At 41.1% G+C, this 27339-nt stretch overlaps 1 protein-coding gene and 1 long non-coding RNA gene across 4 annotated transcripts in view; one reads left to right on the top strand and one right to left on the bottom strand.

Moving 5' to 3' along the window:
- The window catches only part of LOC129624573 (uncharacterized), a 28644-nt gene extending 2488 nt beyond the window's left edge, over window positions 1-26156 (bottom strand). Inside the window, exon 1 of the long non-coding RNA XR_008701013.1 lies at window positions 25883-26156. This is a non-coding gene — a long non-coding RNA (uncharacterized LOC129624573). The remainder of the gene's footprint in view (window positions 1-25882) is intronic.
- The window catches only part of TBC1D4 (TBC1 domain family member 4), a 215469-nt gene continuing 212605 nt past the window's right edge, over window positions 24476-27339 (top strand). For 2 of the 3 annotated variants that reach the window (XM_055542659.1, XM_055542656.1), the window contains exon 1: window positions 24477-25957. In XM_055542659.1, the coding sequence (XP_055398634.1) occupies window positions 25460-25957 (498 nt within the window). In that variant the 5' untranslated portion in view covers window positions 24477-25459. Of the gene's footprint in view, window positions 25958-27339 lie in introns of all 3 variants that reach the window. The other variant, XM_055542657.1, reaches the window with a different exon arrangement.

Here is a 27339-nt window from a genome sequence, read left to right as displayed (position 1 = left end):
AGAGACTTTAAAGATGCGGGTTGAATCCCTGGGTTGGGTGTGGAGGAGGGCATGGCAACCCACTCCAGTATTCTTGCCTGGAAAATCCCATGGACAGAGGAGCCTGGTTGGCACACGACTGAAGTGACTTAGCGCGCACAGATGTTCTTTGGTTTACTCGTGAAATGAAGAAATGACTGAAAAGAAACTGTTGGCCTTCAGTGTCTTCTCTGGTATCCAGAAGGAGACAGCATTTGAGATTGAACTTCCATGTCAAGCAAGTGCATGGAAAGAAAAGAAATTCTAAATTGGAAATTCCCCATTTTCACTGCATCTTAGTCTTCACGATGATCCTTTAGTAAGCTAGTTACCCATGGCTTCAAATTCAACGTTGTTCACAAGAGGCTGCGCTACTAGAGATTATAAGAACTAAAAAAGTACAGAGGGGAAGAGCCACATGGATATTATGGACACATACAACATTAGTTGTATATTGACTAATTTTCATTTACCGATATTAAGTGCTTACCCTTTTTTTCCCACTATTTTTTCTTTGGATGTATTGCCCATTCAGTACTCCCTTCTTCCTGTATGGTTTACCTAAACTGTTTTGAAATGTCTGGCAATTATACTTGCAATAAGAGAGAGAGAGAGAGAAACACTGTGGACGTTAGGACACATAAAAGAGGAGTAGGAAAACGGCGGCACAGCGGTAAACAATCTGCTTGTCAGTGCAGGAGACACGGGTTCCATCCCTGGGCTGGGAAGATCTCCTGAAGTAGGAAATGGTAACCCACTCCAGTATTGCCTGGAAAATTCCTTGGGTAAAGAAGCCTGGTGGGTTACAGTCCATGAGGTCACAAAGAGTTCGGCACAACTGAGTGACAGAGCACACACACACTTACACGTGGGAAGGCAGCATAGCTGAGTTCAGTGCAGAGAAGCATATATACAGGGTACTATCCTGTACAATGGTTTAGATTAGGTTGCAATTAACTATTAGTTTTCAAAGTTAAAAAACCAAACAAAAAAACCCCAAGCATTCATGAGAGACAAGGTTAGATAAAAGTAAAACACAGAGTTCAAGATAAGCCTAAATAGTTAAAAGAGATCTGAATTTTGTCCTTGGGTCCTGCCTGATGCAGAGAGCAGTAATCATGGGTGACTTGTTCTGACAATAACTAGAAAAAAAAATCTTTATTAATGGCTTGCAACATTGTAACCAAAAGCAGAACAAATTATAGTTGTTACATATGTCTTGACTCACAATGCTTAGGAAATACTTAAATATTCATTGGTAATGCATTTAGAAGCTATTTCTCATATTGGGGTGCAGATTACTAATTCTCAGATTAAGTGGTTCTTTCCAAAGTAGATTAGGGGATTGTTGGGGGGGGCGGTTACTCAAGACTACCTTCAGTTTTAGTAATTCATAAGGAGTAATCACAGGACTCAGCATATAATCATACCAGCAAACCAGAGCAAAGTGAAAAGGCTGCTGCTGCTAAGTCGCTTCAGTCGTGTCCGACTCTGTGTGACCCCAAAGACGGCAGCCCACCAGGCTCCGCCGTCCCTGGGTTTCTCCAGGCAAGAACACTGGAGTGGGTTGCCATTTCCTTCTCCAATGCATGAAAGTGAAAAGTGAAAGGGAAGTCGCTCAGTCGTGTCGGACTCTTAGCGACCCCATGGACTGCAGCCTACCAGGCTCCTCCACCCATGGGATTTTCCAGGCAAGAGTACTGGAGTGGGGTGCCAATGCCACATGGGGCTAAATCTAGAAATGGTTTGCTGCACCTTCAGTTACTTTTTAAGTATATATATATTTTTGAAAGTGTTGCAAGCTTCCAAGATTCCTTCCCCAGTGGAGTCACACAGGATGTGCCTAATCTCTCACCCAACAAGTTGTGTCTAATTGTGTGAAATGTTGCCAACCAGGGAAGCTCATTAGAGACTCAATACCTAGATTTGTTTTTACTGGGAGCTTATCATATGGGCACCCTTGCCTGGCATGTACTCGAATTTCAAACTCCCAGAAGGAATGCAGAGGGTTGCATAATTATATTGTTTGTAAAAACAGTTGAGACACAGTGAACTGCTCGTATCAGTCAATGGTGGGAATTCTCCTGAAATACAAGTTCCCAGATGCCAATGAAGGGCCAACTTTGCCAGCTGTAAGTATAAGCAGTCAGGAGTGCTATGTTAACTCTTTTCTGCACAGGCATAAGTCAACTCTTCTAAAAATTCTAGAGGTAACTTACTAAATAACTTCTTATATATTGCCTAAAGAAATAATCTAACTTTTGTGATCGTTCATTAATATTAGTATTAATTGTCCCAAAATGAATGATGCTAGTATGAATTTAGCCTATTCATTCTACTGTTACTATGCATGCTAAATTGCTTCAGTTGTGTCTGACACTTGGTGACCCTATGGACTGTAGCCCACCAGGATGCTCTGTCCATGGGATTCTCCAGGTAAGAATACTGGAGTAGGTTGCCATGCCCTCACCCAGGGGATCTTTCCCACCCAGGGATTGAACTCTCATCTCTTAGGTTTCCTGAATTGGCAGGAGAGTTCTTTACCACTAGCGTCACCTGGGAAGACCTCATTCTACTATGTTTATCAAGAATTTCAGAATTTAAGTATTAAGGTTTTCAAATTTGAATAAGAACTTATTTGCCATCATTTAAATGGAATTTTACTATTTTACGTGTTATTTTCCAATGAAGGGTGCCGATTTGACTAGTCCTGTATTTGATAAGGGATATTCCAGCCATTGATGTAACCATTTCATAGCACACAGAAATACTGAATATTATGGATTGCATAGCTTGAGTAACTTGATCCTGATTTATTCTCTTTTGAATTCCAAGTACCCCAGGAGAAGGTAGCTGTTAATCTTCAGCTAGTTACTGTTTCAGCATATGAAGAACGTTTGTTAAAGAAAAGCACTTACATATCTCATTGTGTTTCACATTTCTGTGCCAAGGGAAAGGGCAAAGAAATATTTAAGATGTGTTACTAAAGAACTGTTATTATTAAGGTCATAATTGCCGGATGTAGGTTGATTTCAGATTCTGACCCATGATGACTAAGCAACAGGTTTGAGGAATTCAGACAGATATTAACATTCTGGCCCATAGGAGTTTACAAAGAAATGGCAGGGCATGTGGAAACCCTGGAGAAGCAGACTGCCTCCTCCCAACATGTGCAAACCCCTTCACACTGTAGAAGCAGTGACTTAGTTTGGGGGATGAGAAAAGAGGGTATTTTTTATTTCTTGCTAAAAATGCCACTCATAGATGGGTGTGAAAAACCCCTTGCTTTTAGGGTAGACATCTAACCATTCATCATTCATAGATTTGGTGTCTCCTCTGGAGCACACATACCAAGAGTCAAGGATACTGAGGAGAATGACATTGGTCATGCCCTTGAGGAGATAAGATTTCCTGTGGCAGTGATTTTGAAATTACAGAGTGAGTAAAAACCAGCTGAGGAGTCTGTTTCTACTCATAAACATTTAGATATTGGAGTGTAAGTGAAAGATTACCCATTTATTAATGGTTGTTGGATGATGTGTATATTTGGGTTCATTATGCCATTGTCCTTTTTATTTGTGTGAAAATTTCCATATAGATTTATATTTTATTTTAAAAATTATGTTTAAAATTTTTAAATTTTATAAAATTATATATAATTTATAATTTAAATTATATATAATTTAATTATATATTTTATAATTATATAATTATATTATAATTTAGTTTTTATTTTATACTGGAGTATAGTTGATTTACAATGTTAGTTTCAGATGTACAGCAAACTGATTCAGTTATGCATATATATATCTCCATCCTTTTTCAGATTCTTTTCCCATATAGGTTATTACATAATATTGTGTAGAGTTCCCTGTGCTGTACAATAGGTAAGTTGGGTTTTTTTTATATCCTGATAATTTACCTTGTTTTACTAAAAAATTAAAAAACATTAGCATTTTTAGTCTATAAATATATTTGTTCTTACTTCAAGATGGGAGACCAGGATACATCATAGAGCAATTTTTATCATACAGCTGGCATAAATCATACATACTACCATAATTAAAGTATACTTTCAGCCAGATAATGTGTTTTTTATATTCTGATTAGTGATACATGAATTGGTAAGCAGCTTAGTCCATAATAGGCAGTAAAAGATGCTTGTTTGATGCTAACAAATTTCTAAAAGTAGTTTTACATACAAATCATTTGGAAAAACTAATTTGACTAAAATATTTAAAACATTTTAAAAGAAACTGACCATAAGACTGAGGGATATGTTAAGATGAACAGAATAAGTAAACATTAAAACTCTCCCAAGTTTTTTGGTAAACATTTGAAGACAGGAATCATACTCTAATATATGTGAAACATGAATAAAATTGTAAAATAATAAAATGATCATCCTTTAAAGTGCCTTATTATAAATTTTGTAATCATTAAAACATCAAACAATAAAACTGAATATTGAATGAATGAATGGCTAAATAAATAAATAGGTGGTTTTTCTTTAGCCTCAGTTTAAGAGTCACACATCTAATTGTCCAGCAGAAATGCGCTTTTGAACTCCATAAATTTTTTCAATTTGAGAGTCTTTTAAAAAAATACAGGCCCCAAAATACTACATGTACATTCTCCCATGCCAATGATTGACTAGAGCTGAGTGAAGCTACCCCCTTTGTTTGCTCAAGATAACTTTTCTCAGCTTTTACCTTTTCTTTGCCTTCGCTGCTGTTTTTCTGCTTTCTCATTGGCTTCTTGCTCAATGAAAGCTACCATGTGCTTAATTTGCTGTTTCTATCAGCACCACGCAGGCTTGTGGCCAACACAGAATTAGCCTAGGAAATAATGGGCTAATTTGATGGGCCAGATGAAAGAAAGGGCAGACAGAAACTCAACAAAGGTCTCAGCTTCCTTGCTTTATAATTCTGGATTCTGCATTTGCTATTTTTGAGTTTCTCTAATGCTAATTTATGTTATTCTTTCATAGTTTCTATACTTTTCTTAATTTCTTTTAGCTTGTTTTGAAATATTAGATTTTACAGTTTCACATTTGGTCAGCATGTCTTTTTGAAGTGTTTTTGTCACAGTTTGTGAGGACTTTATTCTGCGCTTTCTGTTTTTTCTGATGAAAATTCTGCATGAGATTTGTCCAGTTTTTTTCTTTGCTTATTTTGAAAATAAGTTTTTCCTTCTTTTATAAGAGACGAGGTCCAACGAGACAGATTTCTAGCTTCCCTGTTCCAGGACTTCTTCTGTTTTTGTAAAGTAATAAGAAAATAAAGCCTCTTTCAGCGATCTGCCTCTCATTGCTTTTTTTTTTTTAAATAAGGAAGCAATGCATCATTTAACAAGGGAGAATTACTTTAAAACAGGGAGTATCACAATGAGTAGCTGAGAGAAGAGTGGAATTTTAATCAAAGGTACAACTGAGTTTAATGATCCAAAACAGATGACTAGTTCTCCTCTAGAGTTATAGCCATAACTGTAAAAAAATACTGCATGGTCTAAATAACTTTTTCATATACATTAGAGCAAAGTGAAGGAAAAATTTTGTAACTATATAATCCAGAGGTGGTCTCACTCCTTCTCGGAATGTTTTTAACTTTTCAGACGTCATTTTTTCTTTCTTCCACCTCCTCCCTCCACTTTTGCTTAAAATAAATTTCCTAAACCACGTTCGCCAGTGTTTTCTCTTTCATAATCTCAGCACTGGATTATCAGTTATTTGGTAAAGTTTTTCATGAAGCTATATATATTATCCAAGAATTTGTGTTGCATTCTCTGACATTTTGTTGAGAACTGACTTAAAATTATCTAGTTTCTAAAAAATACTTTATATACACATTGTTAATTAGTTCAGTTCAGTTCAGTCCCTGTGTCTGACTCTTTGTGACCCCACGGACTGTAGCACGCCAGGCTTCCCTGTCCATCACCAACTCCAGAGCTTACTCAAACTTATGTCCATTGAGTCGGTGATGCCATCCAACCATCTCATCGTCTGTCGTCCCCTTCCTCCTCCCGTCTTCAATCTTTCCCAGCATCGGGGTCTTTTCCAATGAGTGAGTTCTTCGCATCAGGTGGCCACAGTATTGGAGTTTCAGCTTCAGTATCAATGAATATTCAAGACTGATTTGCTTTATGATGGACTGGTTGGATCTCCTTGCAGTCCAAGGGACTCGCAAGAGTCTTCTCCAATACCACAGTTCGAAAGCATTAGTTCCTCAGCACTCAGCTTACTTTATAGTCCAACTCTCACATCCATACATGACTATTGGAAAAACCATAGCTTTGACTAGACGAGCCTTTGTTGGCAAAGTAATGTCTACTTTTTAATATGCTATCTAGGTTGGTCATAACTTTTCTTCCAAGGAGTAAGCGTCTTTTAATTTCATGGCTGCAGTCATCATCTGCAGTGATTTGGGAGCCCCCCAAAATAAAGTCTGTCACTGTTTCCATTGTTTCCCCATTATTTGCCATGAAGTGATGGGACCAGGTGCCATGATCTTAGTTTTCTTAAGCCAACTTTTTCACTCTCCTCTTTCACTTTCATCAAGAGGCTCTTTAGTTCTTTTTCACTTTCTGCCATAAGGGTGATGTCATCTGTGTATCTGAGGTTATTGATATTTCTCCCGGAAATCTTGATTCCAGCTTGTGCTTCATCCAGCCCAGCATTCTGCATGACGTATTCTGCATATATGTTAAATAAGCAGGGTGACAATATACAGTCTTGATGTACTCTTTTCCCAATTTGGAACCAGTCTGTTGTTCCATGTCCAGTTCTAACTGTTGCTTCTTGACCTGCATACAGATTTCTCAGGAGGCAGGTAAGGTGGTCTTGTATTCCCATCTCTTGAAGAATTTTCCATAGTTTGTTGTGATCCATACAATCAAAGGCTTTGGCATAGTCAATATAACAGAAGTAGATGTTTTTCTGGAACTCTTTTGCTTTTTTGAGATCCCGCGGACATTGGCAATTTGATCTCTGGTTCCTCTGCCTTTTCTAAAACCAGCTTGAACATCTGTAAGTTCATAGTTCATGTATTGCTGAAGCCTGGCTTGGAGAATTTTGAGCACTACTTTCCTAGCGTGTGAGATGAGTGCAATCGTGCAGTAGTTTGAGCATTCTTTGGCATTTCCTTTCTTTGGGATTGAAATGAAAACTGACCTTTTCCAGTCCTGTGGCCACTGCTGAATTTTCCAAATTTGCTGGCATATTGAGTGCAGCACTTTCACAGCATCATCTTTTAGGATTTGAAATAGCTCAACTGGAATTCCATCACCTTCACTAGCTTTGTTCATAATTATGCTTGCTAAGGCCCACTTGACTTCACATTCCAGGATGTCTGGTTCTAGGTGAGTGATCACACCACTGTGATTATCTGGGTCATGAAGATCTTTTTTTGCATTTCTGTGTATTCTTGCCACCTCTTCATAACTACAATTGACATGTAGTTTATGTTTGTTCAACTCTTGTGTTGGACTGTAATATTCAGCTGTATACAGATTTAGGAGTTCCTCTGACTGTTGTAACAAAACTGCTTATCTTATGACTGTTTTCTCTTTTGGGGGCATGTTAGGCTTTCTATGTTATATCCTAATAAAGTTTCCTTGTTGAGGCTGTTTGCTAAGGTCATATTGATGTAGATTTCAAGCAGCATCTCCTCTCAAAGGGACAAGTCCTTTCCACTGTCAGGTACCTGGGAGAGTGGAGGGATTGAAGCCCTTAGGACTTGAGCATGTTAGATGAGCAAGGGTGTTAGTGCACGATGACTCAAGTTCTGTGTAGAGACTCAGTAGACAATGAAGTAGGCTTCCGTGCCTTCTTACCAGGTTTCCCTGATAGCCCAGTTGGTAAAGAATATGCCTGCAGTGCATATTCTGGTTCAATTCCTGGGTCGGGAAGATCTGCTGGAGAAGGGATAGGCTACCCAATCCAGTATTCTTGGGCTTCCCTTGTGGCTCAGCTGGTAAAGAATCTGCCTGCAATGTGGGAGGCCTGGTTCGATCCCTGGGTTGGAAAGATCCCCTGGAGAAGGGAAAGGCTATCCCACTCCAATATTCTGGCCTGGAGAATTCTGTGGACTGTATAGTTCATGGGTTCGCAAAGAGTTGGATGTGACTGAGCGAATTTCACTTTCACGTTTTTCCCTGCCTTCTTAGATCTTGTGCCCAGTTTGATCCTTTGAAGACTGGCGGGTACTTTGTTGATAGGGTCATATCTGGCTCAGCAGGTCTCAAAATTGTAATGAGCTATTAAAACGTCCTCCAGTGGAACCATGAGACATTGCCCAGGTTAGGAGGCAGAATGGTCCAAGGTCATGAACTAGCTCTGTGTGTGTGTGTGTGTGTGTGTGCGCTCAGGGTCACTAAGTTGTATCCGAGTCTTTGCCACCCCATGGACTGTAGCCCACCAGCCTCCTCTGTCCATGAGATTTTCCAGGTAGGAATACTGGAGTGGGTTGCCATGCCCTCCTCTAGGGGGATCTTCCTGATCCACGGATCAAACCTGAGTCTCCTGCATTTTAGGCAGATTCTTTACTGTCTGATCCCCCAGGGAAGCCCCCAGGGTGCTATCAGTATCTACCAAATCTGGTGGAACAGTGACAGGAACAAAGGAGAGAAAAAATACTGGAGACTGTGGCCAGGAATTTCAAGTGAGGGAGGAGCAGGGAAGGATGCCAGGTAATGGTGAGTTCACCTGATGGGGCCCTGAGGCTCTGTCCTGGGAGCATGCACTGGGCAACCCCTTTCACCAGCCACCATGCACATTGCAGAGGCTCACAGCTGCTGAAAGGGGCTTCTCTCTGAAGCATCCTTTCAGAATACGATTTAGAAACCTTTTTCATTCTTCTCAGTCCTTCCAATCTGCTACCCTCAGATTTTATCTCTCAGATGATTCATCATTAATTTCACAGAGAAAATAGAAATCATCTAATAGAACTTTCTCAAATTCTTGGCCTCACATCTACCAAATTACGTGCATTTACAACTGTGTCCTCCTTTTCTGCCTTTTTGATGGAAGAGATCTCATGCCTCATGTCTACAAATAATTCCTTCACTTGGTTGCTGTCTTAAATACATCCCTACTTGTAAAGGAATTCACTCATTTATTTAACAGATACCTACCAAGCATCTACTTTGTAACAGATGCTTTGTTCCATTTTTTGAGTAACTGTTTTCTCTTCTGTATATTCAACTTCTCTCACTCCATTTGCTTCTTCCCAGTAGTATTTAACTGTGCTCAATAGTCTCAGTCAAATAGTTGATTTTTTTAGCTAAAAATCAACTAAACTGAACCAAATTGAAAATCATCTCCTGTCTCCCTAGCCCCCCCCTTCAGCTACTCGCCTTTATTCTTCTCTGCACAGCCAAGCAACCTCTAAAATTTTGTCTATACTTAGCATTTTAATGTCTGCTTCTCTCATTCATTCTCCTGCTCTTAATAAAAGTACATTCTCTGTAGTCACCAATAACATGGCATGTGGCTAAATATGGAGGGGAACCAATTCAGTCTTCACCTTATTTGATCTGTATGCATCTTTTAAAAATGTGGACCACTTCTCTTTTTCCTGGGTTTCCATGGGAAACCACATTCTTCCTATGTCTCTGGTTCATCCTTCTTAGCCTTTTTGCATGCTACATTTTGGTCTATATTTCCCTTAAATGTTGATGTTCTTCAGGGTTTCCTATACATCTTTCCTTCTCATTGTCAGCCCTCTGTGTTTGATGTCATCAGCTCTTCAGACTGAAATTATCATCCACATCATGTAAGAAAAATGCTTTGACATGTGTTTAGACATGAAGTTGTTGGGATCACAAAGCCTGTTTTGTGTAAATAGGTCTAAGAGGAGAAAGCCAAAATAAATGTTTTAATGAATCCCAATTAGCAATCTATTTCATGCCAAATAAATACCAGTGAAGTGACAGAGAAGTTATTAGGTTTATTGTTAGTATCTTAGGCATCACAATGCTGGGTATATATTACAAAGTAGGTGTGTAGAGTCAGTTCTTACAACAAATATTCTAACAGATACAATTTCATGCAATACTGATGTAATTGATAAAGGTATTATCATAACAAACATGAAAAATAAACTGCAGTATCTATTGTTTTGAGTTAATGTTACATTCTGAAGGAGAAGATGACGATGGTAATCCTTTTGTAATTAAAAATAGCATATCACAAAAAGGTTCTTTTTGTCCTGAGCAAACTGCCCAGTGATTCATATTTATGATACAGAACCTGCATATATAAATTGGACATGGCCTTCTCCCCACTTGGCTAGTGCTACATACTCTTGCATTTTTGATATTTGAATTATAACCGGTTGCCTTCTGCCCTGGAAAATTGTCCTCTGTGAGGATTGTGCCCCTTTGGCTTGTCCAGTGGCATGTGTACCAGCAGGAGATGTCATACAAGAGGACAGCAAGGTCAGGACATTTCTTCTCTGCTTGCTCCCTTCTCTATGCTGTATCTTTGGCAGTAGCTGCTCTCCCCACCCCCAGTAAGTCCCCTACATAGGAACCTTCAAGCTGTGCAATTTCAAAGACTCAAACATGCATTTACATGTCCAATGCCATGTCAAAGGTGAGTGAAATTGCAGCTTGCCCTCCATCTCCTGTTGCTGATGGTCTTCCAGCTCTGCCACCTCCCAGTCAGTAACTTATCTCCAGTCAGTAACTCTTCTTGTCAGTTCTCTCAATGCCAGTCCTTGTATACCAGCTGTTGTACTGTTGTTGTTGTTTAGTTGCTAAGTCTTGTCTGACTCTTTTATGATCCTATGGACTATAGCCCACCAGGCTCCTCTGTCCATGGGATTTCCCAGACAAGAATACAGGAGTGGGTTGCCAACTGTGTTTCTGAAGGTACTGTATTGTAAGATTAAAATTTTTTTTTAATTTTTTGCTTGTTTTTTATGCATTATTTGTGTGAAAAATATTATAAACCCATTACAGTACAGTACTCTATAGCTGATAGTGTTAATTGGGTACCTAGGCTAACTGTGCTTGACTTATGAACAAATTGGACTTATGAACCTGCTCATGGAGTGGAACTTATTTGTATGTAGATTTACTGTATAGGTTCTGCTGGGCAGTGCTCCCTTCAAGTTCCATTAATGCCATTTCCTACTCTTGATTTTTCAGTCATCCGTGTAGTATGGGTTCCCCACTGCTGTAAGTCTCTCAGTGCCTCAGTATTCCCTGTTCTCCTCAGTTTTGCCCACACCTTGTTACTCCTTTCACCAAAATCTCATTTGAATCCATCAAGGGTGGATTTTTTTCTTTCTAGGACCTGACTGATAGGGTAGTGTTGTAAAAGTAGCCCAGTGCTCTGTGTCCTCAAAAGCACTTGTGTCAGCGATTTTCTGCTTCTGTTAAAGATTCTCACAGAATAACATTTGTGATGCGGGGGTTCCAAGATTTAGCCTATATTTCAACGAAAGCTGAAAGCATGGATTTGTGATTTGTTATTTCATATGTGCTGATGATTCTCAAATTTATATCTCTAGCCCAGATCTGTCTCCTAAATTTCAGAACCAGATGTTCAACTCCTCTGATTTCTCTGTTCTGATAACCCACAGACGTTTAAAATTCCAAATGCCCAATTGCAGTTCATCTCCCCGTATGCCCTTTAAGCAAGTTTCTCAGCCTGTTCCTGTATGCATAAAGTTAGGAACCTAGAAACTTCTTTATGATCTGAATAGTCATGTTCCTGTTAGCCCAGGTTGGCAGTACTTTTGCTAGTACAGTTCCCTTAAGAATACTGGGAGTTTGCTATATACCAGGTGAAAATCCACTCCATTCTCTAGAAGCCAAAGCCACACTTGTTTTCAAGACAGTCTTCTGTATTTTAGACTAATTTACTTTGGGATCAGGCTTTTGTTGACCTACATCTTTAAGCTTTTGAGAAGACATTTTATTCAGCCCAATAAAGCACCAATTTAGACTGCTTAGAAGTCTTATAAAAAAGTGTCTTATAACTTTGATTTTATCTTTAGGTCATGTTTTAATTTGAAAATCTTTTATTTGCTCCAGAAGCTGAAAATAAAAGTTTATACTCGTGACTAATTCTAGCCCCCCCTACAATCTATTTAAATTCTGCTTACAAAGGGGCCAGTTGTTTTCCGAGCCTTTGTCTTTCTTGAAGCTCCTACTTCCGCTAGTATGAACACTCTGTTTTCCTCTTTGAAACCTGCTCAAATCCAGAAGTCCACCATGTTACTGGGTGCACCAAGTTACTGCAAGCGGTACTTTTAGCATTACATAACATAGGTCACTAGTTTTTAAGCTTCTATAGCAGTTTCTTCCTTTTCTCCCCCCTAGTCTCCTGAAATTGTTTTCTTGGTATTTTTCCTGCCTCCACTAACAGTTTCCTTACCATCTGCCACATGGCCCTAGAATCAATGTCACATGTTTTAGAGTTTTGTTATGGCATGACCTCAACTCTGTATACTCATAATATTGTAGTTGCTTTTCCTTTGCCTGTCTTCCTCATGAGAGGATGGCAACCATGTTTCCAGTGCCTGGACCATAGGAAGTTTTCCATAATGTAAGAAGTAAATAAATAATTATAAATAAATAAGTAAATAATTTAAGAAGTAAATAAAGTATTCTTAATTGTTAAAGACCTTTTAAAGGCATCTTTCAGTTCAGATCAGTCGCTCAGACGTGTCCGACTCTTTGCAACCCCATGAATCGCAGCACGCCAGGCCTCCCTGTCCATCACCAACTCCCAGAGTTCACTCAGACTCACGTCCATCGAGTCAGTGATGCCATCCAGTCATGTCATCCTCTGTCGTCCCCTTCTCCTCCTGCCCCCAATCCCTCCCAGCATCAGGGTCTTTTCCAATGAGTCAACTCTTCACATGAGGTGGCCATCGTACTGGAGTTTCAGCTTTAGCACCATTCTTCGTTTTATCAAATGTCAATTACCCTAATTGTTCAGTTGCTGAATCATGTCTGACTCTTTGCGACCCCATGGACTGCAGCATGCTAGGCTTCCCTGTCCTTCACTATCAGTTCAGCTAGTTTCTTTCTTTATTTTTTTTTTAAGATTTATTTAATTGTCTGATTTGTTTTTGGCTGTGCTGGATCTTTGCTGCAGTGCGAGGACTTTCTCTAGTTGCAGTGAGTGGGGCTACTCTTCCTTGCGGCGTGCGGGCTTCTCATTGTGGTGGCTTCTCTGGTTGTGGAGCACAGGCTCTAGATTGAGGGTTCAGTAGCTGTGGTGCACGGATTTAGTAGCTCCGCAGCATGTGGGGTCTTCCTGAACCGGGAATCCAACCCACGTCCCCTGCATGGACAGGCAGAATCCTAACCTCTAGACCATCAGGGAAGCCCTCTTGTTCAGCGAGCTTCTTCTTAACTGTTTTCTTTAGTGTAGTATCTGTTTGAGTACAACCTGTACAAATATGAGTAATGGCCCTTGTTTGAACCAAAATTCTCCTACTTACAAAGCATGACCCTAAAAAAAAAAATCTCAATGTGTGTATGACTCAGTTTTCTTATTTGTAAAGTGAGGATAATAATAGTTATCTCATATGATTTTTGTGAGGAACCTTGGTGCAGAATTGAATATTCAACAGATGATGGCTATTATTATTACTTCATTTTTAGATCCATGCATAATAAACTTGTAACAATGGTTGTTTCCAGAAAGAAATGGGTATCTGGGGAAGGGAGTGGAAGGGAGACTTACATTTTGGTGTATTTATCTTTTTATACATTTCAAACTCTCTACCCTCTATATACATTACTAATTCAAAATAAAGATTGGTTTTAAAACTATTACATGTATATTTGTTCATTTTAATCTGTATTATATTAGTGGCTTGAGTGATGCATTTTAAAATCAGCAAGGAAAATGTGGAATAATTTCCCATGATAGATTTAAAATAGGTTTATTTTTAAGCTTTTTAGGGACCATTAGAAATACTAAACAGGAAGCACTTTTACAGGGGACAATTTTACTGCAGCATCAATAACATCAGTGTAAATCCATGTAATTCTGAAGAACATAAATGTGAAATTTCACTCAATAATAAAAGAGTACATAGTGCAGGAAGTGATTAATCTCTCCATACTAATATCCTTATTCAAATAGTATTTTGTAACTTGTGCTTGACTTCATATGTTTGGCTGGTGTGGGGCTGTCTGGTCTGAAAATGTGCATTAAAACAAATGCACATTTGTTTTTTTAACAAAAAAAATTTGTTCATTTTAACCCTATGTTTCTTTCTTTTCATCCCTCAAATGGTTTTTATGATAACAGAGTTTTTCAGACCACTTGAGGCACTTCTGAATTATGCAGTAAGACAAAAAATGGGTATTGTAAAATTATCCCTGCCTTATGGTAGAAGAAAAAACTGTTTCCTCTGCAGAAATTTTTAACTTCTGAAACTGATTCTGTTCTTTGGCATTCAAGAGAGCTCTAAACATGTTCATTCACCAGACTTCATTAATCACCTTCTGTGTGCCAAGCACTGTGCATTTGATTAGCAATATTTTGCTATGCATTGTGTTCATTTTCTACAACATTATTCTCATTACTCACTTATTTGATGCCTCAATTACCTAATTAAAAAATATTGCTTTTATAATTCTTGCCATCCATTTATCTATCAAGAGCAATAAGAAGTAGCACTGGTATTGGGGTGTAGGCTGAAGTAAATGAATAATTATCTCAATTTTTGTGAAGACATCTTAAACTATGTTAGAAGACAAGGTACAGTTAATTTCTTTGACTATTCCATGAGTGTTTGGGAAAAAAAACCAACTGTATTCTTTTTGTTATGTTCCAAAAAGATAATGATAAACTGGGAGAAATATAGAAAATGTATGTTGAACAAAATTTTATGCTTCCTAATATGGGGAGATTCTATGATTTGGCTCTAATTTTAAAAATAGGCAAAAAATATGATCACCAAATCTTCTAAAACAACATAGATGCTCAATAGATATGTTAACATTCTTCCTTGCTAGTCCTTTCTATTGTTTTCCCATTCCTTATTTTCCTGATTTCAAGACTTAACTTTATTCCTTCTTTACTTATTATTTCCTTGGGTTTTTCCATAAAATTTTTCTTGTTTTTTTTTTTTTTTTAAGTTGAATTCTTAGTTCATTTATTTTCATTCATTGTTTATTTTTTATTGTGATAAGTATACTTTAATCAATGCATTTATCTGTATTCTATAAGGTTTGAAAAATTTTTTAAACTTAATTCTATACATTTAAAATTTTCTTTTTAATCAGGATTATTCAATGCCATATTTCTTACTTTCTGGATATATGGATTTGTAAGCCTATGTTCTCAATTTCTAATTAACTTGAATACTAATCAGAAAACATATTGTATATAATAGCAATCCTTTGGAATTTATGGGCTTCCTGGGTGATGTGGTTCATAGTCATTTTTTAGCCACTTTCACAGGTGTTCTATAAAAAAATTTGTATTATCTATTCATTTATTCATTACATATATTTAAACTGTAAATCATACTATTAAATTTAGAAATTTGATTATATTCAGCTTATTTAATCTTATAGTATCTGAGAATGATTTGTTAAAATCACTATTTTTTTTTCTGTTATTATTTTTATTGCTGTTTTTTGTATCTGACAGCAATTTAGGGTGTAAATGTTTAAGTATAATATCATCTTCTTAATACTTATACTGGCAAATATTTCTTCATGACCCCCTTCATTACATTAAATTCTATTTAATCTGACACTGAAACCACAACCCTGATTTTCTTTTCATTCATGTATGCCTAATATATTTTCTTCTATTTCTTTTCAATTGTTTATATATCCTTTTGTTTTAAAAGTGATTCTGTAGACAACATATTTCTGGATCTTCAAGTCTTTATCTTTTGATCTATTAGAGTAACTAACTTACATTTACTATAGTTACTGTATGGAGTTACTGTTGCCATAGTATTTTAAGTTTCCTAATTACCACACTTTAATTTTGTTTCCTTTCTCATCTTTTTCTCTTTTTATTCCCTTTCCTTTCCTACTAGATAGATCAATATTCTACTGACTTGAAAACCATACTTTTTATATCTAGTTTTCTAATAACTATCCTTTATTTATTTCCTCTCTCTTCATCTCTATCTCCCAAATTTGGGAAAACTTTTTTTTTTTTTTTTTTTTCAGTATGAAGAGCAATAGAAACTGACTCCGAGAGCACATAGTATTCAAAATCTTTTGCCTTTGCCAGGTTCTTAGCTTTCTAAACCAGAAAGCTAAGAATGACACTTTTCTTATCTATGTTCTGCTGTGTCATCGTTTTCCTGAATAAGCAATACTTAGGTTGCATGGGTTGGGAAAAGTCACAGGGAACAATAGGGGAAAGTCCTGATAGTATCTGAAATTGTTATTCAGTCATAAACACTTGTGTTCTGCTTACTATCTCCAGTCAGAACTCTACCACAATTTTGGAGAGGAATTCTGTTATTTTCTAGTATTTTTAATTAGCTGATGGATATAGTTAGTACATTTACCTGAAATTAGCTAATTAAATCATTTTGGCATATTGCCTCTGTGATGTTAAAAATCCTCTCTTCAACTTTAGATTCTTAAATTCTCATCTGCCATTTATTCATTTATTCACCCAATATTTCAGTTCAGTTCAGGTCAGTTCCTCAGTTGTGTCCAACTCTTTGTGACCCCATGAACCGCAGCATGCCAGGCCTCCCTGTCCATCACCAACTCCCAGAGTTTACCCAAACTCATGTCCATTGAGTTGGTGATCAATCTCATCCTCTGTCATCCCCTTCTCCTCTCACCCTCAATCTTTCCCAGCATGAGGGTCTTTTCAAATGAGTCAGCTCTTCGCATTATGTGGCCAAAGTATTGGAGTTTCAGCTTCAACATCAGTTCTTCCAATGAACACCCAGGACTGATCTTCTTTAAGATAGACTGGTTGGATCCCCTTGCAGTCCAAGGGACTCTCAAGAGTCTTCTCCAACACCACAGTTCAAAAGCATCAATTCTTCTGTGCTCAGCTTTCTTTATAGTCCAACTCTCACATCCATACATGACTACTGGAAAAACCATAGCCTTGACTAGATGGACCTTTGTTGACAAAGTAATGTCTCTGCTTTTTAATATGTAGTCTTGGTCATAACTTTCCTTCCAAGGAGTAAGTGTCTTTTAATTCCATGGCTGCAATCACCATCTTCAGTGATTCTGGAGCCCAGAAAAATAAAGTCAGCCACTGTTTCCACTGCTTCCCCATCTATTTGCCATGAAGTGATGGGACCGGATGCCATGATCTTAATTTTCTGAATGTTGAGCTTTAAGCCAACTTTTTCACTCTCCACTTTCACTTTCATCAAGAGGCTCTTTGGTTCTTCTTCACTTTCTGCCATAAGAGTGGTGTCATCTGCATATCTGAGGTTATTGATATTTCTCCCGGCAATCTTGATTCCAGCTTGTGGTTCATCCAGCCCGGTGTTTCTCATGATATACTCTGCATATAAGTTAAATAAGCAGGGTGACAATATACAGCCTTGACATACTCCTTTTCCTATTTGGAACCAGTCTGTTGTTCTATGTCCAGTTCTAACTGTTGCTTCCTGACCTGCACACAGGTTTCTCAAGAGGCAGGTCAGGTGTAGACAGGTGTGAGGTAGTTTGAGCATTCTTTGGCATTGCCTTTCTTTGGGATTGGAATGAATTTATTAAGACCCTATAAGTGTCATCTACTGTAGTTTCAGCTGGAATAAAATACAGCACAAAACCAATAATCCTTTCTTTCAAGATGCTCTCTTCATGGTGGGGGGTGGGCATAGACAAATCACCCAGTAATTATAAATGTAATAAGAGCTACAGTAGTAAATGTAGTTTAAAAAAAAAAAAAAAAAAGACCAAAGAAAAGAGGGCCACTAACTCTGACTGGGGAAGTAAGAAATAACTTCACAGAAGACATGACTCTTGATTTGGGTCATGAACAATAGATGAGTATTTGTGTTGTGAAAGATGATGGAAATTCAAGTTGTTGGCTGCAGGAAGCAAGGGCAATTGGGGAGAAAAAGAAGCTTATGAAGCCCCATGAAGAACTGAGCATATAATACATTGAGAATCGAAGGATTATTTGGCTGAGGGAATGGGGGGACCATGGGCAGCAATTATAAGACTAGAAAGATTTGTGCTTTCAGCTTTAGGAAATATGTATCTTCAGTTAGAGATTTTTGAGCAGGGAAGGAAAAGTAGATGTCTAGGGAGGACACAGAATGCAAGAGAGAGACAGAGAGAAAAAAAAGAGAGCACACTAGTGCTTGGAAGAAAGGAAACAAGCTAAGAGGTTACAATGAATCTTTCCAATCTTATATGCTAGCTTGGGCTCTTATAATTCTCATGTAGTACAATTTTTAAACTAGGATTTGACTGAATGTTACAGCTTCTAGTCAATGCTGAAAACATTATAATATTGGGATATTAAAGGAGCACTTTAAAAAAATATATAAGGTACACTTTCGGATACATTTGTTGCAGTGCCTACGGGGCTGTTTAGTAGACACTTCTTCAGATTGTCAGAGATGCATCTCATGAACATATGCTTTGGCCTTTTTGAGGGGTAGCAGTGGAAGTGGAAGGTTTGGGGGTGTCAGAGGATGATTTATTACCCCACCATTTAGTAAACATCATATACCTGCAGATTTTTGGTATAATAGCCACCAAACATTTTAAATTGTATCTTCATCCTCTTGTCCTTTTCTAAATTCAAGTGGTCAAACTATAACTGTACACTTTTTAATGTGCATACAATTCTCTAAGTTTCTGCAGGTGATACAATGTTAGTAAGAAAGTAATAGTTTACCATGTGGTTCATTCACGCAATAAACCAAATGTATAAATGATAATGTGTGTGTGTCTTACATCACTTCACTTGTGCCCGACTCTGTGTGACCCCATGGACTGTAGCCTGCCAGGCTCATCTGTCCATGGGGATTCTCCAGGCAAAAACACTGGAGTGGGAAGCCATGCCCTCCTCCAGGGGGTTTTCCTGACCCAGGGATGGAACTGGAGTCTCTTATGGCAGATGGGTTGTTTACCACTTGCGCCACCTGGGAGCCCATAAATGATAATAAGGCAAGTTATATAAGATATCTTATATACCATAGTATAATAACCTTACTGAACAGGATAGAATAGATTTACAGCAAGGTAACAAACAACTCCTGGAGAAGGCAATGGCACCCCACTCCAGTACTCTTGCCTGGAAAATCCCATGGATGGAGGAGCCTGGTGGGCTGCAGTCTATGGGGTCGCTAGGAGTCGGACACAACTGAGCAACTTCACTTTCACTTTTCACTTTCATGCACTGGAGAAGGAAATGGCAACCCACTCCAGTGTTCTTGCCTGGAGAATCCCAGGGACGCAGGAGCCTGGTGGGCTGCCGTCTCTGGGGTCGCACAGAGTTGGACATGATTGAAGCAACTTAGCAGCAGCAGCAGCAGCAGCAACAAACAACTCCACAATCCCAGTGGCTTAACAAAGTGAAAAAAGTTTATTTCCCACTCATAGGAAGTGTGCTGTGTGCCTGGGAGGTTCTCCAAGACAGCTATCCTCCATGTGCTGATGCTATGATCACAAGAAGCCTTCATGGTGGACGTTTCCACCATGATCACTGAAGGGGAAGAGTCGGGCTGGACAGCAAGAGTGAGCTGGGGCCTGGACTACTGACCTTAAATGCTTCTACTCAAGATGTGACCCAAGCCACTTCTGGTCACATTTTCCTGCCAAAACAAGTCTTATGATTTTGCCTATCTTCCCATGTGTCAGGATACAGAGAGGATCAGATATTGGTAAAAGTAATAATGCTCATTAATGCCTGTAAGATAAACACACACAAAAAAGTCACAAAGAAATGGCTGAGGGCCTGCCAGAGAAGGAAGCAATCACGCTTAGGATGTTATGTAATAAAAGACAGTTCTTCTATGTTTCTGTCAATAGGTAGATGTTGTTTATTGCATCGTGTTCTTTCACCAGTAGGAAATGGCCTGCCAGGGCTCCAAATTCAATCCTAGCTCCCAAGCTTGTTGATTTGATAGAAACCACAAGATGTCTGTGCTTTCCCCAGATCTCTGTTCTTTTCTTTGTCTTTTATAGATCTTAAATATGTGGCCTAGGGAAACGGATCTGTATAAGAGTTTCTGATAAGGTTCTAGAATGTTTTAATCACATTCCAAGAACTTGTCTCTGCTTCTTGAGACAGGGTTCTACTTTGCACAAAGGCGTGGTGGTGTGAGTAAACCAGCTGAGTAAATCTAACCCATTAATAATGTCTTTATCTTGGAGCTTAAATTCTATTTATGAGAGCTATCAGGGTGCATCCAGAAATTCAGCATAGGAATAATAATTGATCATTGTGATCCTACATAAAGGATAAAAATAGTCCCAGAAGTTTATAGAAAGTGAGAATACCATTAAACTGAAAAAAATAATAAGAGAGTGAGAGAGAAACCTAGATTTTCATTTTTCCTGTAAGTTCTTTGGAGAAAAATGAGAACTTTCAGTTTTTTTCCCACTTCTTTTGTTTACTTTTTACCTCTTAATTATAATTCAATGAGTGAAAAGAACAAAAGTCCAATTTGCTCTTAAAAAAAGAACCTTCATATATATGGAATTTAGAAAGATGGTAATGATAATCCTGTATGCGCAGGATATCCTGTATGTCAGGATATCCTGACAGCAAAAGAGACACAGATGTATAGAACAGTCTTTTGGACTTGTGGGAGAGGGCGAGGGTGGGATGATTTGGGAGAATGGCATTGAAACATGTATAATATCATATGTGAAATGAATCGCCAGTCCAGGTTCGATGCATGATACAGGATGCTCGGGGCTGGTGCACTGGGATGACCCAGAGGATGGGATGGGGAGGGAGGTAGGAGGGGGATTCAGCATGGGCAACACGTGTACACCCGTGGTGGATTCATGTCAATGTATGGCAAAACCAATACAATATTGTAAAGTAATTAGCCTCTAGTTAAATAAACTTATATTTTAAAAATTAAAAAAAAAAGATAGCCAGACTTTCTGTTTAAAAAAAAAAAAGTAACTTCTTTCTTTTTAAAAATTAGAATGGTTAGATTTTCCCTAGAATGTTTTTTGTGTTCCTTGGAAATATATTGACATATTACTGCATATAAAAGGGTGAGAAATCTCTGTACTAGCTCTGAACTGCGTAGATACAATGAATAAAATGGAACTTTTCCATACTTTAAGAAATCGGCTGCACCAAAAGCTACGAAGATGCATGTTTGTCATACCATATCATATCTTAAAGTGAAACTGGAGTTAAAAATACTTTATCGTGATTGTGTTTGCACGCAGTTTGTATGCAACCCTGTTTCCTTCCAGAGAAGTTGTAAAGCAAAATAAGTAGAGGGAGATTTTTAAAAAGATAATTCTAAAATACTATTGACAAGTAGTGCAGGTGGCTCTGACTTGAGCAGTAACTGTTGATCAGCCATCCTAGGGCAGGTGGGGGGGGTGCAGTTCTGAAGAGAAGGCAGGAAATACGTTCACCTTGGACATGGGCTAGGTAGAAGCACAGGCGGAAGTGGCAGTGCTGGCCCTATAGGAAGATTTGGAGCATTTTCTGCTTTGTCATCAACAGGCTGCTGCCCCAAGGATGTCATGGCTTTCACCAGAGAGATTGCGAAAGCATATCTGAAGACCAGAACCAAGTTCTGGTGGATCAAAACTGGGTCTCCTGCATTGCAGGCAGATTCTTTACTGTCTGAACCCCCTGGGAAGCTGAAAGATGGACAATAAAGTGTGCGTGTTAGTGGCTCAGTCACGTCCAACTCTTTGCAATCCCATGGACTGTAGCCCACAAGGCTCCTCTCTCTATAGGATTCTCAAGAATACTGGAGAGGGTTCCCATTTCCTTCTCCAGGGGATCTTCCTGACCCAGGGATTGAACCCGGGTATCCTGCATATTCTTTACCATCTGAGCCACCAGATGGACAATCAGTTAAGTTCAGTTCAGTCGCTCAGTCGTGTCTGACTCTTTGGGACTCCATGAATCGCAGTACACCAGGCCTCCCTGTCCACCACCAACTCCCGGAGTTCACTCAGACTCATGTCCATCGAGTCAGTGATGCCATCCAGCCCTCTCATCCTCTGTCGTCCCCTTCTCCTCCTGCCCCCAATCCCTCCCAGCATCAGAGTCTTTTCCAGTGAGTCAACTCTTCGCATGAGGTGGCCAAAGTACTGGAGTTTCAGCTTTAGCATCATTCCTTCCAAAGAAATCCCAGGGCTGATCTTCAGAATGGACTGGTTGGATCTCCTTGCAGCCCAAGGGACTCTCAAGAGTCTTCTCCAATGCCACAGTTCAAAGGCATCAATTCTTCGGTGCTCAGCCTTCTTCACAGTCCAACTCTCACATCCATACATGACCACAGGAAAAACCATAGCCTTGACTAGATGAACCTTTGTTGGCAAAGTAATGTCTCTGCTTTTGAATATGCTACCTAGGTTGGTCATAACTTTCCTTCCAAGGAGTAAGCGTCTTTTAATTTCATGGCTGCAGTCACCATCTGCAGTGATTTTGGAGCCCAAAACAATAAAGTCTGACACTGTTTTCACTGTTTCCCCATCTATTTCCCATGAAGTCATGGGACCGGATGCCATGATGTGGGGGGAGACCTCGGAGGAGAAAGTCTTGAATCACCTTCAGCATCCTAGTGGGGAAGCTGATGAGAGTGTGATGAGAGTGTGGGTTGTGCCAGAAGTCAGAGGAGAAAGCCAAGGGAATGTTGGTGGAGCTAGTCTGGCAGGTACAGAAAAGCAAACTGTCCTGAAGGAGGGTTGACATTTACAGCTGTTGGACTGCACTCAGTTAGTAAGAATGGGTTGACACCTGGAGGAAACTGAAACAGCTCCTCATTTTCTCTATTCTGTTTTTACATGTATTTTTCTTTCACTCATGTAACAGTCTCCCCTGGGCTTCCCTGGTGGTTGAGATGGTAAAGAATTCATCCACAATGTGGGAGACCTGGGTTCCCTCCTTGGGTTGGAAAGATCCCCTGGAGTAACCCACTCCAGTATTCTTGCCTGGAAAATTCCATGGACAGAGGAGCCTGGCAGGCTACAGTCCATGGGGTCCCAAAGAGTCGGTCAGGACTGAGCGACTAAGCACAAGCACAATCTCCCCTAGGGTCAGTGATTGGTGACCTTGATATGGGTGTAGATTGTCAGATGTATTTGGTTCATAAAAAATAACTTTTGTTTGGGAAATGCTCTCACAAGGGAAACAGGACTTAAAACTTTTTTCAGTTTATTTTTGTTAGTTTGCGGTGTTTTGAAATGTTGGGCAAGGCCTTATATTTTGCTGTTATCATGTGACTGGATTGTTTTCTGGAATTTTGAAGACTTGGGATCACAATCTTCCAACTTTAGAGGTGCAGTGGAAGGCGCTACTTGGATGTAGTGGGTGAAGAATGTAGGAATGAGACTGCTTTGGATAAGACTGGGAAAAACCAAAAGACAGATGGACATGGAACATGGTGGGAATATATTTTGGAACTTGAATACCTCTGTGAGAGAAAGGAAGAGTGATGTTTTGTGCCATATTGTCTTGTGCACACTGTATAACCTGTCAGGTGTGTTTATTTAGAAAACCCATTCCAAACAGACACGGGGTAGTAATATTTAAGCATTTTGAGTGAGGGGAAGTGGGTTGAGGAGGCAGTGGAAGGAAGTGGGTTGATTATATTGTAAGATATAATCTTACAATAACCCTCTCTTAGCTCCTTCCCTGGTGGCTCAGACAATAAAGAATCTGCCTACAATACAGGAGACCTAGGTTCAATCCCTGGGTTGGGAAGATTCCCTGGAGGAGGACATAGCAACCCACTTCACTCTTCTTGCCTGAAGAATGCTCACGAACAGAGGAGCCAGGTAGGCTACTGTTGGGTTTGGGAAGAGTCGGATGCGACTGAGTGACTAAGCGCAACTCTGACCCTAAAGGACAAAGCAGTTTGAACAGGGAATGATGGAGTACACTTTACTATTGTAATATTCTCACACAATAGAAAGGTTTAAGAGAATAGCATCAAAGAGACAGTCTACCAAGAGCCTTGAGATCCTTGAGGAAGGGAAAAGCGTATCAGAGCCAACAAAGTTCCTTCTAGGTCACCAGGGTAGTAGATCTGATTAGGACTTGAGGTCAAAATCAAACGTGTAACAAGTGTTCATTTCCCTTGAAAAACAAAGACCTAAAAAACCTTCCTTAAAAAAAAAATATTCTTTGTTCAGATGACCAAAGCCCCTGTGTGTGTTAATGAAAGAATCATAAATAAATTTCCTTTGAAATGGGAAAAAAATTCATCATAATTTCGTGATTTAAAACATGAGTATTTTTTGAGATTATTAGTAAATAAGATTCAGAAATCATGTAGACTTTAGAAGGAATTGAAACCAAGCAAATATGATTACTTAAAAAAAAAAAAGTCTTAGGGTCCCATTGAGAATGGTCCCCTCTCCAGAGGGCAGCAGAGACACCCAAAAGAAAACGGAGATCTCGGCGACCCGAGAGAGGACGAGTTGGTCTGGGCAGGGCCGGCGCTGGGCGCAGGACTGCTGCCCGAGGGGCGGGTTGGAGGAGCGGTCGGGGACCGCGGCCGGAAAAAGAGGCAGAGGTGACTTCTCAGATAAGCTTTCAGAGACGACGCTCTCCGCCCGCCCGCCCGCCCGTCCGGAGGCGGGGTGGCAGCCCGATTAAAGAAGCAGCCAGCCTGGAAGGAAGGAAGAAGCGAGGGAGGGACGGGAACAGTAGGAGGAGGAGCAGCGAGCTGGGCTGCAGCGACCGGAGGAGGAGCGGCCCCGGCGAGGCCGCGTTTCGTTTTTGTTATTTTCCACCGAAGTAGTTTTCGCAGGCCCTCCGGGGGGACCGACCGCGCCGCAGCCCGGGGACCCCGACCTTCCAGGTGACAGCCGGTCACCCTGGTAGGAATCAGCTCCGCCCCAAGTCACCCCCTCCCGCCCGCCCACAGCCGGTTCCCCGCCCAGCCTCCGCGTGCCCGCCCGCGGCGAGCGGCGGCCGCAGCGGCTCTGCAGCGCCGGAGAGAGCGGCGAGGGCCCTCGGACCCCGCGGAGCCGCGGACGAGGAACGGGAGGTCTGACCCCACGCTTGAGCCCGAGAAAGGAGAATGGCGATTTAACTCGCCCTCTTCAGCCAGTCCTGCTGGCCGGCGCTGCCCGAGTGCCCGCCGCCAAAGCCCGGGAGCCGCGCCCGGAGAAGTGCTGCATGGGGCAGGGCCGTTAGGGCGCGGAGTTCGGGGTCGCGCCGAGTAGGGCGCACGGCCCAGCGCAGCAGTTGGCACAGTTTCGGCGGCGCCTTCAACGCGAGAACTGGGGGGGTGGGGGGTGCGGCGGGCCTTTCCCCCCGCCTCCGTGCCCTCCTCGGGAGGAGTGAGTTATGGAGCCCCCCAGCTGCATTCAGGATGAGCCGTTCCCGCACCCACTGGAGCCCGAGCCTGGCACCCCGGCGCAGCCTGGCCCGGGGAAGCCGAACGACAAAAGGTTCCGGCTGTGGTACGTAGGGGGGTCGTGCCTGGATCGCAGGACCACGCTACCCATGCTGCCCTGGCTCATGGCCGAGATCCGCCGGCGCAGCCAGAAGCCCGAGGCGGGCGGCTGCGGGGCGCCGGCGGCCCGCGAGGTGCTTCTGGTGCTCAGCGCGCCCTTCCTGCGTTGCATCCCCGCGCCGGGCGCCGGGGCCACTGGGGCCTCCGGCCCGACGGCCGCGCAGCCCAACCCGGCCGTGTTCATTTTCGAGCACAAGGCGCAACACATCTCGCGCTTCATCCACAACAGCCAGGACCTCACCTACTTTGCTTACCTGATCAAGGCGCAGCCCGACGACCCGGAGTCGCAGATGGCCTGCCACGTTTTCCGCGCTGCAGACCCCAATCAGGCAAGACCGCGCGGCTCCGAGGCCCCGGGGAGGGTCCGACACACCCGGGAGGAGTGGCTGGGCTGCGGACTCCGGTACCACCCGTTAAGGACGGGCTCTGGTCCGGCTGCTGGCGCGCGCCCTCCACGTGGCGCACTTGAGCGCAGCTGGTCCGGCTCCTCGGACCCCGAGTCCGGGAGCTGGCTTTAGGGGGCGGATGGGGCGGTGGGAGCAGATGACCCGCAGGAACGAGGAAGAGAGAGGGACGCTGAGTGGCTTCGAGACGGCGGAGGAGCTAGGACGATGCGGGGAGCAGCGCACGTCCTGGCAGGATCCCGACGTCTTGGGGTGTGACTGGAGAGATGGCATGCCCGGCCTTGGTCGAGTGTGTGAGTGCGTGCAGGTGTGTGTTTGAGTGAACGCGGGAGAGGGTTGGGTTCCTAAAGGCCCCCGCACTCACCCTGGGTCTTGGTCAGTCCTGTTCCTTAGCCTCTTGGATGGTCGCATCTTCGTCACAATCACACCTGCAGGTCTCCGATTTGGGAAGATGTTTCAGAGCCGGGCTTAGGGAGAAGTTACTAGACACTGTCAGATTGTCAGCAAAATACGAACCCGCGTTTAGATGTTGAGCGGAAAGACTTTTTTTTTTTTTTTGCCGTTTTTTACACACTAATTGGAGACAGAATCAATACCCACTTGCGTGATTTAAAAATCAGTGTCTTAGAAGAGGCGACAAATCTCTTTTCTAATATCATTTCTCTCGCGTTTACGAAATCGAGGTGCCTGTTACCAAACAGTACATTTTTACTTCCTTAAGAAACGGACACAGTCCTTTTTTCTTCTGGAGAGAGAGATTTAAACTGTCTTTACCACATTTTGGTTGTGTCTTGAAAAACAACACCCCCTCCCCCCCTTTTAAAAAAAATGTGTAAGGAGTTGTTTTTTTTTTGTTTTGTTTTGTTTTTTGTTGTTTGTTTTTTTACCGTGTCAAAAGTCCCTGAGATGCTGTCATTTTTGAGTTATTTATTTGTTTGGGCAAAGTACTTTAGATTCTTTGGGAAAATAGTGATGTCTAAATGTAAATCAATAGTCTCAGTTGTACTATGTGGCCAGGTTCTTTAGCAGCTGGCCAATTAACAGTCAGATGAGAAAAACATTCTATAAGTAAGTCTTTAATTTTTGAAAATTCATATGATACTAGAATATATACATTTTAAAAAATTAAAGCATCTAGTATCTGTAACGGAGAAGGAAATGGCAACCCACTCCAGTGTTCTGCCTGAAGAATCCCAGGGACAGAGGAGCCTGGTGGGCTGCCCTCTGTGGGGTTGCACAGAGTCAGACACGACTCAAGCAACTTAGCAGCAACAGCAGCAGTATCTGTAACAGAAAGACTGTTTAAT

This window comes from Bubalus kerabau, chromosome 12 (genome assembly GCF_029407905.1).
Source record: "Bubalus kerabau isolate K-KA32 ecotype Philippines breed swamp buffalo chromosome 12, PCC_UOA_SB_1v2, whole genome shotgun sequence".
Classification (NCBI taxonomy): domain Eukaryota; kingdom Metazoa; phylum Chordata; class Mammalia; order Artiodactyla; family Bovidae; genus Bubalus; species Bubalus kerabau.
The sequence above is the reverse complement of the archived record's forward strand: the minus strand, read 5'-3'. Positions and strand labels throughout refer to the sequence as shown.